Consider the following 14,275-nt stretch of genomic DNA (forward strand, 5'->3'; position numbering starts at 1 on the left):
TACAACAAACCAGACCGAAATCAATGGTAGTGGTGGTAGTGGTAGAGGATCGGACCTCAACCGATTCACTCATAAGTTTATAATCTATACCCAAACTAAATTAATCAAACACCAAAAAATACTCAAAACATAAAATTTTCAAATCCATTCATCTAATTTCAATTCACTTTAACAAAACTAGAAATAGAAAAAGCCATCAACCATAAAAAATCAAGAAATCCATTCATCCAATTTAAAATTTATTTCAGCAAAAATCAGAAGTAGAAGTAGCCATCAACTGAATCTTCTGTAAATCAATCTCAGCCTTCATAAAAAATAGAAGCAGATTTAAAAAAAAATAGAACAGTATCATAACTAAATCAATTTCTGAAAAGAAGAAAAATAAAATAAAAATGTTTTAAAAAAAAGAAATACCTTTTTCTTCATCAGCCGACTGTAACATCGTCAATGGCAGAACCTCCATCCACAGTGCCGCCTCCCTTTCTTCTCTGACCGAACCCGCTTTCTGCATGCAAGAGTACTACGACCCCTCTCTCTTCTCAGGTGTGCGACGACGGTGTTCTCCTCGGCTGGGTCAGATGCGCCACGACGACGTTCTCTTCGGCTGCAACAGGCGCGCCACGGCAACATTCTCCTCAGGTTGGGTCACAGGTGTGCGATGAAGGTGTTGTACTCACCTTAATAGTGAGAGGGAGAAGCAGTGAGAGGGGAAGAGATTGGCGGTAATGGAGTAGGTGGGTGGTGGACGGCAATGAGGAGGTAGGAAGAGAGTTTCTGTGACTCTGTGAGGGTTTTTGAGGGATAAGTGAGGAGAGAGGAAGAAGAGAAGAGAGGGAGTGACGGTAGAATGGGATTAGGGTGGGGTAGTTTAGGAATTTTATTAAAAAAGCAACAAAAATTAGAATTTGAATACTTTTGTTATACGAAATCCATCTTTCATGGGTACAACGTTAATTTTCTTAATTTATGAATACTTTTGTCAACGTTCGTAAATTTCATGGGTACTTTTGATAATTTTTCTAAATTAAAATGTCTACTTTTAAAATTCGTAAGGATTGATTTAGATAATTACTCTATTAAAATAAAACTTTAGAGATATTTTTACATATTAATTTTTTAAATACTAAAATGTCCATTTCTAAAATCAGGGACTAATTTAGGTAATTACTAATAAAGATCTTAAAGGTTAGCCATTCGTTAGAATTTTGTCCTGTTGAAGAAAGCTTGACTCACACTTTGGAGATTGGATACCAAGTCAACAAGAGAAAATGAGAAATTGCCTAGCGATAAGATGTTTACCAATCAGAAACCACGGATTGTCGTGTGCTTTGAGGCGAAAGCAACGAATAAAAAAGAAGCAACCAAGCAAATACCAGAGAACACAGAAGCAGCACCTTCCTTGATATATTATTGCTTTGCTGTTGTCCGGAATTCTGCCGTCTCAAGCAAACGTTTGATAATTTCCACATGGCCATGAGCAGGAGCAGGAGGTTACTGTCCGCTTTCCCTAGGGAGATGCTTAATGAGCTTGAAAATCCAAAATTCAAGGAATCTCTGTTGAAACATATGAAGATGGATGTTCCGCGGCAGTTGTTGCTGACCATCGTTGCTGTGGCCGATGACATGGAAGCGAATAGCTCTGCTACTGCCAGATCTACAAGCAGGGACGTGATGGAATGGTTCTGTCACTTCCAAGATATGATGTATCTTTTGGAGGAGGTTCTGCACAAGTTCAGATCCGGAGAAGCAGCAGGTGCAGATGCCAAACCCGAACTTGACCTCATCTTTCGGAGATTCGAAATCATAGCAAGACAGAAGCACCTTCTCTTCCAGACTGCGGAACAAGAAGAAGAACAAGGTGAGCAACCACAAACTTCACATCAGAAGCTAACACTTGACATTTATTGCAAAGAAAATGATGAGATGGTCCAATTTTTGCTGTCCGATGATCGAGCGAATGGTAGCACTGGCGTGTCTGTGATTGCCATCGTTGGCATGAACGGGACTGGAAAGACCAGACTTGCTGACCTTGTTTACCATGATGAACGAGTCAAGTCCTCTTTCAACCTCCGTGGTTGGATACAGTTTCCCAAAGAGCTTGATGCTGAGAGTTTGGCCAAGATAACTCTCGATAGTTTCAATGAAGATTTTCACTATGACGACAGTTTAACTGAACTGACACGTCGCCTAAACAAGTGCTTGCAGCGGCCCAAAAAGGTTCTTCTAGTGTTGGACGATGTTGAAGATCTTCCACATTGGGAAACCCTTCGGCCATGTTTTGCTGGTGCTGCCTGTGGAAGCGCGGTCATCCTCACCACATCAAGAGGGGATGTTGCCATCAAGATGCGTTCAGATTACGTCCTGTCGATTGAAGATTCGCCTTCTTTGTCTCTACAGCATGATTTCGGAGAACGTGAAAGCCTGGGACTGGCGAGAAAGTTTGAATCTGGAAAGCTATCTCTGGTTGCTGATGAAAATGAAGCAAGTAGTATCTTGTCCGACCCCTTTCTCACGCTGAATCCTTGGTCTCTTAACAACCTAGTTTCCCTGAAACTTACAGGGGCTCGGAAAAAAGATTTGCCAAATGGGATTGGAGAACTACGAAGGCTTGAACACATCGACCTCTCTTTCTCTGACATATGCACGCTGCCTGATTCAATTAGCGCCTTGTCTCATTTGCAAACTTTGAAGTTGTCTTTCTGCTGCTATCTCCATCGGCTGCCAAGTACTCTGGCGAATTTGGTTGGATTGCGTAAACTGGATCTCAGGGGCACCAAGCTGGAAGACATGTCCTTAAAGCTGGCAAGTTTGAGAAATCTTGAAACACTACATGGCTTCAGCGTGAATTCAGGGTCGAATTTGGCAGAGTTGGCTAATGCTTCAAACATTCAGACACTGAGCATCACAGACTTGCAGAACATTGCCGATGCTAATAGTGCCTCCAAAGCTAGATTGAAAGAAAAGAGTCGTCTAGAAAGTCTTACATTGAGATGGAATCAACTGCGCTTTGCGGGTTGTGGAGAAGCGCTAGAATATTTGCAGCCGCCGACACAGCTAAAAATGCTCAACATATTGGGCTGTCCTGAAAGAAGTTTTCCTGGTTGGTTAGGAGATGTATCATTCTGGACTTTAGGGACCCTACACATTCGTGACTGTAGAAATTGGCCTTACTTGCCACCACTTGGACAACTTCCATCTCTTGAAGAGCTCTATATTCAAGGTTGTGACAGCGTGAGATCAATAGGCAATGAATTCTATGGTGAGACCAATTCACATGTCCCGTTTCAGTCTTTGCGGATCCTGTGGTTTGTCGACATGCCCAACTGGAAAGAGTGGATTCTCTTAGATGATCAAAGCCCTCAATTTCCATGCCTTCGTGAGCTTTATGTGATGCATTGCCCGGAGCTGCTGCATGACTTGCCCAGACACCTTCCTTCACTTAAGATTAAGATATCTCGATGTGATCGCCTTGAGACTCCACACCCAAAGATAGTTGATGACCATGAGTTGATGGGTGGAGAACAACACTGCACTGAGATTCTCACAAGTGTGGCTGAAGTGACTCCCGAATCCTCCTCACACCATGCCCCGGAAGTTCAAGAGGGAGGAACAACCATAATGTCCCCTGTTGTTACCAATAGTAAGGTTGACAGAGATATGCTTGACTTTAGGTCTTCATTAGACATTGTGGAAGTTTCAGATGCATCAGAACTGTGCAATCTGCCATGTGGATTAAAAAGCCTTAGAATTGAAGGCTGCCAGAATCTTGATTTGCTAGCAGATGGAGTTTTTGGTTCAGATATTTTTGAGTTGTTTCTTACCGATTGTTTTTCTGGCAGGCGCTTTGCTGATGCTCTGCACCCCAATTCCCTGAGAACACTTTATATCCACAAATGTCCAAATCTGGAGTTCCTTAACCCTCTTGGAGAACACAATAATAAGTTTGAACTCTTAGAATATCTTTGCATAAGCAGTAGTTGCAAATCTCTGGTATCCATCTCCATAAATCTTTTCCCAAGACTCCAAACTCTATACATCAAGGGTTGTCCCAATCTCAAGTTGTTGTCGATGGTTGAGGGGTTTCATGATCAGAATCTGAAACTTGAGTCCTTGGGAATCCTGGACTGCCCTAACCTGGTATCCTTTCCAGAGAGAGGATTGCCTGCTCCCAATCTTAAATCAGTAACAATATCTAATTGCACAAGTTTGAATTCATTGCCCAGTAATCTAGCAACTCTTACATCACTTCGGTCATTGCTTATAGACACATGTCCAAAACTTGAGTCTCTTCCTGATGGGGGCGTGCCGTCCAGTTTAAGTTTACTTTCAATTTCATTTTCTGACAAGCTTGTACCTCAAAAGGAGTGGAATCTGCATAGGCTTCCCTCTCTAACTCATTTAGAGATTGAAGGTGGATGCATTGGCATGAAGTCATTTCCAGATAAGGATCTTCTTCCAAGAAGTCTCAAGTCTCTACGCATCAGTAGGCTCTCAGATCTCAGAGTCATGAATGGCATTCAGAACTTGATCGCCCTTGAGAAATTGGAGATTAATGGTTGCCATGGGCTTTATTCCTTGCCAGAAGGGTTGCCGTCATCCTTGAATTGTCTTTGCATCAAAGAATGTTCAATATTGACCCAGAAACTCTTCTACAAAACAGCGTCTGAGTGGAGCAAGATAGCCCATATTCCCAACCTACAAATTGATGATTGAGTTATTCATGGGAGTTAAGGTAGGTATGAATTAGATTTATCCTAAGAAGCTCCAAAAGTAGTTCTGAAGGGAAATTATCAAATTAAAGCTGCATCAGGAAGCTTTACTCAGCCGCAACCTAAGAGAGGGTTCTGAAGCTGTCACAATCCCAAATAAGGGGAAACGCTGAAGTGAAGGTTGTTCTCTACTTGTCTGTGCTGTGAAATTCTTGCCAAACCATGTGAGTTTCTCGTAATTTACTAAAAATCTTATCATTTTGGGTTGAATGAAATAACTTATGCAGTAAAGTTGCGGAAATCATAAATTTAAAGATGACACTGTTACACTTAGGGATGTCAATGGGGCAGGGCGGGGGCGGGGGATGCCTCCCTGCTCCCCATCCCCGCCCTCAGATTTGCTCCCCATCCCTGCCCCATTCCCCGCCGTGGGGGAATATTGCTCCCCATCCCCATTTCTACAGGGCCCCATTCCCCGCGGGGACCCCATTCCCCATCTACATAATAGTTCTAACTAATTATTAATTTTCATATGAATAGAGCTGCAAGTATCTATCTTATACAAAAACTGCAAGATTTTATACAAAAAGTCTAAATGATACGATGGTGACTTCTCTCGAAATAACGCAATAGGGGGACGCAACGACGAGTTAAAGGACAAAGCAGTGGACGAGGTAAGAGACGTGGCAACAGAGAGGAGAATGGACACGACGGCAGAGTTATGAAAAAGAACGCCGCAAATAGAAATTACGACGCGATAAGGGTGATGGCACGGTGAGGTGTGACGATTCGGTGAGAAGAGTGACGAGGGGGTGGCTGCAGAGAGGTTAGATGGAGTATGGACAGCCTTAGGGATCTCTGAATTGAAGAAGGGTTATGCAAATAAAAATTAGGAGTTTTGGGTTTCTATATATGTGTGTGCGAGAAATGACTAAAAAACATATATGAGAAATAAACTATTAAGAATAATTTAAGGAATTCATAAATTTCGGGGAATAGCGGGGACGGGGCGGGGATCCCCGCTCGGGTCCCCACGCCTGCTTCGGGGAAATTTTGTCCCCCATCCCCATCCCCGCGGGGAAAATTCCCCACAATCGGATCCCCATTCGGGGCAGTCCCCACAGGGATCCCCACGTCTCGGGGAATTTTGCCATCCCTAGTTACACTTACACTAATACTGTCGTTACATATAATAATTCGACTTTACTATGTATATACTAAAATAAGCTATCAAAATCAGACATCAGTATAAAATACATGTTGGAATATAAATACACATTAAAAATAAATTAAACATTTACACGCAAATATATTAGTGGCTGATTTTAGTGTACGAATAGCATTTTTTATAATAATTGGATTATTGGAACGACTATACTACGTGTACACTAAAATCAACCACCAGTATAAAATACACATTGAAAATAAATTAAACTATATATGTATTTATATACAAATACATTAATAACTAATTTTAGTGTACGAATAACATTAATGTTAATGTTATTTGTAGATATCTGTTACACTAACCAAATGGCTGCTTAATATTGACATGGAACAGGGCAAAGGACGTTTTAATTGCAGCTTTTGATCTCGAGTTTTATAATGAAAATAAAGTAAGGACAGGATCCAGAAATACTGTTGCCACTGCTACCTAAAGCTTATTGTTAATGTTACTATACTCTTGCTCTATGTACTGCCAAGCTGTCTAAATTGTGGGGTTTAGATTAGTTAAGGATGTTATGCATGGCTAGAAAGTTAGTTAGTCACTTAAATGACGTGGCACTTAGTTGCTTCTGTACTAGTCATTGTATTTCACTTTATAAATACTTAAGCAGAAGCTCAACACAAGTGAACGAATTCAGTATCATCATTTTACACCAAAATCACCTTTTCTTCTCTAAGAAATTCCCTTAACAGTTCTCTCTGGTTTGGAACTTTAGATAATTTCACATCTATAATTTTATATACTTGATCAGCAAGGCAACACTTATCAAATCCTTTGAGCATGGGTTAGATTAGTTTTTAGGTTGAAACCCTCTATCGTTCATTTTATTTTCCCAAGTATAAATTACTTGAGAAATAGAAAATGAGAAAACTTCATCTTTTAATTAGTGGTAGCAAATTTCTTAATATTGCTCAATGGGCTTTTTTACCTAAATGCGCATGTGAAACACTTTAATTCCCAAAATGCGCATGGATTGAAATCTTTCTGAAAATGCGCAGCTCCATTTCTTGGCCGGCGTTCGCGAAATGGATTTTCATATCATTTCAAGCCAGGTACCCACAAAATGGGCCAACCATATCAGGTGCAGTTCCCACGAAATGGCTACCCCCATTTCCTTGGTGGCAGTAGCAAAATGAAAGAAATAACTCAGGAACACCTGGTGCGAAATGGGGGCACTGCGGAGTTGAGGACACTCTCATATTCACTCTATGGTATAGTCATAATTTGATGTAGAAAAGTGGATATTATTGCCCTTATATTGAAAAAGATTTTGTTTAAAATGTTATCTCTAGGTTACTTGTGTTTGTGTGTGTTGCAGAATTATGTGGACAGTTGATCATAATTATCTGGACGTACTTAGGAGTAAGAATTTTCTGATTATGTGTTGGTTTGAATTAGCTTATTTGAGTTAAAAAAGTACTTTTTATAAAAAAAAATAAAATACTTTAAGTTTTAAACACATTTTGATACATCTTTTGAGAATAAGTATTTTTATTAAAAAAGCAAATTCTTTGCTTTTTTCTAAAAGCCAGTAATACCTTGCTTTTAAAAAAAAAACAAAAGCAAAAGACGTTTTTAATATTTAAAAAATCTTTTTAAAAAGTCTACCCAAAGTAAAATATATAACTTTTATCTGTAAAAAATGATTTTCTTAAAAAAGATAAAAAAATAAATACTTTTTTTCAAAAGCCAATTCAAACTAGTCCTATAATGATTTTTTTGCAGGTCAAGTGTATGATTTAGTTGTTGCTCATTATTGATTTGATATTATGCCACTGCTTTCTTATAAAATTGTTTTATGGGATATCATCATAGGCAGACAATCCATAAGAACTCAGAAAAGCTACTTTGGAATATTGTAATTTTGATGCTAATGAGCTTGCAGCTTATTACCTCTTATAGAAGTGACACATTTTTCTTATTATCATGGTAGAAGAGATTTTGGGTTCATTCATATAATTGCATTTTATATTTGCTAGTTCATGCACCTTCACTTAGTGAAATTCTTGCAACCTTACAACAAAGGTTATTCCTTCTACTTGTACAGTTTCGGATAAGCTGCTTAACTTTTATGCTGCTATATGTTTTGTGGGTATTGTCGATTCATATTACTTACCATTAAAGGGCAGCAAAGTTAATTAAGATATAGTTGAAAATCTAAGGTAGATAATATATTGTTGACAAATTTGATAATAACAATTAGTGCACAAAGAATGCTTTCTCAATTAAGTACTTTGTATTGGATTCAATTTATGTTCTTATTAGCAACTAAGTATTAACATTGTACAATATTAAGCTGGCAAACAATCAGTGCCTCCATTTCGCGCCTGGTGTCCCTAGAGTTGTTTCTTCCATTTCGCTACTGCCACCAAGGAAATGGGGGTAGTCATTTCGTGGGAGCTGCACCTGATATGGTTGTCCCATTTTGTAGGCACCTGGCTTGAAATGATATGAAAATCCATTTCGCGGATGCAGGCTAAGAAATGGAGCTGCGCATTTTCAGAAAGATTTCAATCCGTATTTTGGGAATTAAAGTGTTTCACATGCGCATGCAAAAATTTTGAAAAAACAAATAAGATTCGAATAGAAAAATAATATAAAATAGCAAGTAATAAATAAACTAGCTTTCTAAACATAAAAATTAAAGACTTTTGGAAATATCTTTTTATTTATTTTTTCAATTTTATAAAAAAAATTCAAAGAATATTATTCTTTGATCAAAGGAAAAGAGTGTGTTTGGGTTCTACTAAAAATGAGAACAAGAAAATGTATCATTTTTCTATTGAAAAGTTAAAAAAAAAATTCTCATATTTATGAGTAAATTTATGAGTCATAAGATAATTAACCATGTATGTTCATGAATTCAACTTAACCTAGATATCTGTAGAGCAATAAATTATTTTTATATCCAAAATCCATTAAAAAGAAGGAAAATCTCGTATCAAAATTTATGTGTTATATAACTTAGGAAACATTTCAAGTGCATCGGAAATATCGGTGCTCCAATTGTTTTAACCGTTGATCTGAATTATAAAAAATATATATAATATATATTAATTGAAATCAACGGTTAAAATAACTGGTGCACCAGTACTCTCCAGTGCACTTGAAATGTTTCGTATAACTTATAACAAAAGTTTTAGTCCTTGAATATCGCTAGCTCTAATCAACAGTATGCTTAAGTTTATTAATATAAAAAATTGAATAGCAAGATAATTGCTTTTTTTTGAAACATTACCAAGATAATTTTTTAAACTGAAACATTTCTTTTGTCTTTTGATCTTAAAAACATAAAGAACCAGTCACCAAAAAAAAAAAAAACATAAAGAACCAAATATAATAAAATTTTTAATTTTTATATTGTCATAACGAGTTTCTTTTCTTTTATTCTTTTTTTTTTTGGGTCATTCTTTTCTTTTCTTCTTATTCATGTCTTTTTCATTTTTGGTAAAATTTCTTATTCATGTCTTTAGACTCTTTACATTACAGTTTTTTTTCTTATTCTCTTGGTATTTTTTTTATAACAGTGAATTACACCCCACAAATTGTAAAGCTGTAATAAAAAGAGGAGCCCATGCCATTAAAAAATAGCATAGCCAGTGAAACTTTCGTCCTCGACGAATTTCAAGGAGTATATACTTGGTCTTCAAAAAATTTTTAAATTGAAAACTTTTGTTATTAACTAAATTTTATTATATTCGAGGTTCTTAAGTTTATTTTTGTAAGATAAATAAGTTCTTTTATTTGTGAGAACAGTTGAGCATATCAGAGAAATCCCATGTGGCCATTAAGTGAGAAATGTGACCATAATAATACTGTGTGTATAGAGAAATAGGTCCTCACCAAAACATACCAAACAATGTCGTGGCCTCGTGGGTCGTGTAGTTGCTCAAAACGGGAGAAAGAGTTTCACAACTGTGGAAAGTTGATTCTGCAATGAATTATGCAGCGGAAGCAGAGAACAAAGATTTGTGCAACAAAAAAGATTTTGAATTCTTAATATATCAATAATATTTCTTTCAATTGTATTCTCTTATTTATTTAACTAGAAGTGTACTTTTTCTCTCTCTCTCTATATATATATATAGACTAACTATAACAGAGAATTAAAAGGTGAAAATAGTCAACTAACACCTCAACTATAATACATAAAAAAATGATCACAATAATTAAAAATTAATTATTTCAGTTATTGATGCATGATAATTATCTACAGCTCTCCTCAAACTCATAGTGGATTGAGAAACCACTCTGAGTTTGTTCTTGAATTTTTTAAAAGAGATAGTGGATAGTGATTTAGTGAGCACATCAGGAATTTAGAAATCAGCTGGCATATGAATCACATGCAATTGCTGTTAATTGCTCCAGTTAATTAGCAGTTGGGTTCTGAATTGTTATAGCCATTCAAGGGTTAAAGGTCCTTCTTGTCACTATAATCCTCTTTTGTTTCAGGAACACAATATATTGCTGTATTATATATGGATCTCATCTTGCTTCATTTATTCTTAGTTTTCCTTGGTTGTTTAACTTGTTTACTAACTATTTCCTTCTAATTATGATATAGGACATGAAATTATTGCCAACTTAACTATAAAAAATTGTTTGATTTACTGTATATAGATTTATTACGATTTTAATAAACTTTGGTCTTTTAGTTAGCTTTTCATTTTACATATAATATTATCCTTCTTAACACTTGGATTAAAGGTATTTTATGTATTGTTTTAAATTTAGATGACATTTTAAAATTTATATAAACTATAATTATATTTTAAAATATTTATTTATTATTTTATTTAAAATAATTTTTTTAGTTAAATCACATTTAAACCAATTAGACTAATAAATCAGTAACTAAAACGGTTTGATTAGTCTAATTTTTATAACCTTGCCTATAAATAATTGTCCATTCTCTTCATTTCATTTGTGCTAACCAATTCTTTTTCCCTTCACTCTCTTTTCTTTCTGCTCCTCTCCCTCAAAACTCATTAAAGTTTCTCACATTCTTGCTGGTAAGTTCCTTTCATATCTAATTTCTAATCATATTCTTTTTCTCACTCTTTTACTCTTCTTGTTTAACTTTACTATGTATGCATACATTATGTGACTACATGTTCAGTAATCATCATTAGAGAAAGAAAATTGTGGTATGTTACATTAGCCAAATAAGCTTAGGTCGTTACTTGTCCTTTTGTTTTGAAGAATAACTGTTTTTGTGTAGTTTATTTGGGATTAGATAAAGCTATACATATACATGGCCAAACATAAACTTCAAGTACATTTTAGCACTTTCTTCACATGCCTATGACCTGTGTTGTATCTCCCTCATAATAAAGCTACTTGGCCGCATATACTACCATGTGGCCGGTGCACCATAGCCGGGAAAGTTCCCCAAGGTCTCCGCCGCAGTTAATGGCGTAGCCTTCATCGAAACACTTTTCGGTCAGCTCTTCTTTGGCTGGCTAGGTGACAAGCTCGGCAGAAAGAAAGTCTACGGCAGAAAGAAAGTCTACGGCATGGCTCTGCTGCTTATGGTGATTTGCTCTGTCGCATCCGGCCTCTCCTTCCGCTGGAACCAATGTCGATTATGATGACGCTCTGCTTTTTCCGGTTCTGGCTCGGATTCGGTATCGGAGGCAAACAAGAAAACTCGCGGCGCGTTTATAGCTGCCGTCTTGGTAATGTAGGGGTTTGGAATCTTGGCCGGAGGAATATTTGCAACCGTTATCTCATCGATATTCAAGGCGAAATTCGATGCTCCACCATATGAGGTTGATCATCCGGTAGGCTCAACTGTTCCAAGAGCAGATTTTGCGTGGTGAGTAACTCTCTGCAGTACAGTATGTCAGTGCAGCGGGAAGAGCCCCAACCATAAGAATTACTCTCCACGCAAAATCTGCTTCTGGAACAGTTGAGCCTACCGGATCGACCTCAAATGGCGGAGCATCGAATTTCGCCTTGAATATCGATGAGACAATGGTTGCAAATATGCCTCCGGTCAAGATTCCAAACCCACCGGAAAAAGCAGAGCGTCGTCATAACCAACTTTGGTTCCTGATCGAACGAGAGCCGGAAGCGACAGAGCAAATCGCCATAAGCAGCAGAGCCTAGCCATAGACTTTCTTTTTCTCGAGCTTGTCACCTAGCCAGCCAAAGAAGAGCTGGGCAGAAAGTGTTCCGATGAAGGCTACGCCATTAACTGCGGTGGAGACATTGGGGGGCAACGTTTCCGGCTTTGGTGCACCGTCCACCAGGTAGTATATGCGGACAAGTAGCTTTGTTACGAGGGAGATACAAAACAGGTCATAGGCATCCGTGAAGAAACCCATTCCTGTCACGATAATTGCTGTAAAGTGATAGAATTGTGTCTTAGCTGCATCAAGTGCATTTAGCACTTGAAGTTTGATCTTTGGTTCTCCAAATTAAACAGAATACTCCCCCAATTACATATACATGGCCAAAGATCTTTGGAGGAGATATCAGGTGAGCATGAGCAAGAAGATGAGCTTGGAAATGAGGTATAGTTGTGTTGTTTGACGCAATTAGGACGAATAAAAAGCCTTGCCATTTTTATTTGATTTTGTGTTGTTATTCCTTTGGTGATGATTGCTGAGCTTTCATATCCAAGGGGAAAGGGGCTTCTTGGGCTACCGTTGTTGTTTAGTGAGTGAAGGAGAGGTTGGTTAATTTGTTTGAGAGAATTTGGGGAGTGGAAATGTGTGTTTGAGGGGTCATACTTATGTAAATATTTAGGAATGGTAGATGATTGGCCTGAGCTTTTTGTAAATATTTAGTTACTTAAGTGCTTAGTTTTCCCTGATCTAGAATTCTGTTTTTATGACTTATAAAACTATGAAAAACTTTGGTTACTTGCCTCTTTATATTTCTTACCTCTTTTTCACTCATTAACAGAAATGGAAACCATGTTTGTAAATCCGAAATCTGAAATCTGAAACTTGAGTCGTGGCGGAGTGGATGCATCACTTCCATGATGTGATGTACCGTTTGTCCGAGGTGCTGCGAAACAGCGCATATGCAGATGCATTTGCGGATTTTGAACCTGATTGGGAGTTCATACTCCAAAAAAATCGAAGTCATGACAAAGCAGAAGCATCTTCTTCTGCTGACCGAGAAATTACAAGGTGAGAAAGATCAAGAGCAACAGCAAGGATCTTCGTATCTGAAGGCTGATGTTTACGGAAGAGAAAAAGAAAAGAATGAGATGGTTGACTATTTGTTATCTGATCGATCCAGTGGTACCGTTGGCAACACGTCTGTGATTGCAACCGTGGGCGTTGAAGGGATTGGTAAGACCACCTTTGCTGAAATTGTCTACCACGACAACCGAGTCAAGGCCTCTTTCGAACTCCGAGGCTGGGTGGACTATCAAGAGGGTATTGATGCTGTGAGTTTGGGGAATATTGTTCTTGATAGACAGCTTTTAAGCTAAAATTACAAATTATTTACATAGTTACCAACTATATAGACAGCTTTTAGCAATGTTGAAATAACATTTCTATTAATTTTTCTCCCCCCTATTTCGTTTCTTCTAAATATTGCAGAAAAGATGGGCAACGGAATCCCACTCACTGATGAAGAAAGGATGCCATGGCTTGAATCACTAAGAGATGCCACAAAAGAACACAGTTAACGGAAATGGTGTGATTCTTGGGTGTTCTGCATTGAAGAAGCAATATAGAGAAACACTAAGATCAAGTGACCCTGATTACAAATTGGGAAGTTATGTAACAAGTGCTGTTAGCTTTGTACTACTGGAAGCTTCTGCTGAGGTGCTAAGTGTTCGTTTAAATAAAAGAGCAGAAGGGACACATTATATGCCAGCATCTCTTTTGCAATCTCAGTTGGATTTGCTTAAGATTGATGAATCTGAGGGAATACTTAGGGTTGATGCCACTTTAAGTCCTCAATCCATTGTCAAAACCATTATTATAGGCATTTTCCAATTTCAGGACTCTTTTCATTCATCACAATGTTGAAACTAGAAGTTATCTATAATAATAAATAATACTAATGATTAAATCAGCTTTCATCATTAAGTATTATTCAAACAAAAGTAGGATATGAATTATCCTAGGATTGTTTCATTTGAATTGGCTAGTGAATCATATAATTAAGCCTAATTTTTCCGGATGGTTAACATTTTTAAGATATGATGCAATCATTTCCTATCATCATTCATAAATTAATGCAACTCCCAGAACAATAAGAGTTAAATTAATAAGAGAGAATTTGCTACATGAACAAATAACTAAACTATAAAAAGCAAAATCCTCTACATTAATAATGCATATAAAATAAATATCTATTTATGTTAGAA

At 37.3% G+C, this 14,275-nt stretch overlaps 1 protein-coding gene and 1 pseudogene across 4 annotated transcripts; both read left to right on the top strand.

The window, feature by feature from the left end:
• Positions 1-290: 290 nt before the first annotated feature.
• Positions 291-7,317, top strand: LOC112737366 (putative disease resistance protein At3g14460). 4 transcript variants are annotated; one of them, XM_025787236.3, is made up of 3 exons: positions 291-4,933; positions 6,271-6,325; positions 6,936-7,317. In XM_025787236.3, the coding sequence occupies exon 1, from the start codon at positions 1,468-1,470 to the stop codon at positions 4,711-4,713; it is 3,246 nt and encodes a 1,081-aa protein (XP_025643021.1). In that variant the 5' UTR covers positions 291-1,467; the 3' UTR covers positions 4,714-4,933; positions 6,271-6,325; positions 6,936-7,317. The 4 variants fall into 4 exon arrangements, with proteins under 4 accessions (XP_025643021.1, XP_025643022.1, XP_025643024.1 ...); XM_025787237.3 differs by lacking the exon at positions 6,271-6,325; XM_025787239.3 differs by lacking the exon at positions 6,936-7,317 and having other exon boundaries at positions 5,343-6,595.
• A 5,716-nt stretch (positions 7,318-13,033) lies between these two features.
• Positions 13,034-13,980, top strand: LOC112732723 (gluconokinase-like; annotated as a pseudogene).
• The last annotated feature ends 295 nt before the right edge of the window (positions 13,981-14,275 follow it).

This window comes from Arachis hypogaea, chromosome 13, assembly GCF_003086295.3.
Source record: "Arachis hypogaea cultivar Tifrunner chromosome 13, arahy.Tifrunner.gnm2.J5K5, whole genome shotgun sequence".
NCBI classification, from domain to species: Eukaryota; Viridiplantae; Streptophyta; class Magnoliopsida; order Fabales; family Fabaceae; genus Arachis; species Arachis hypogaea.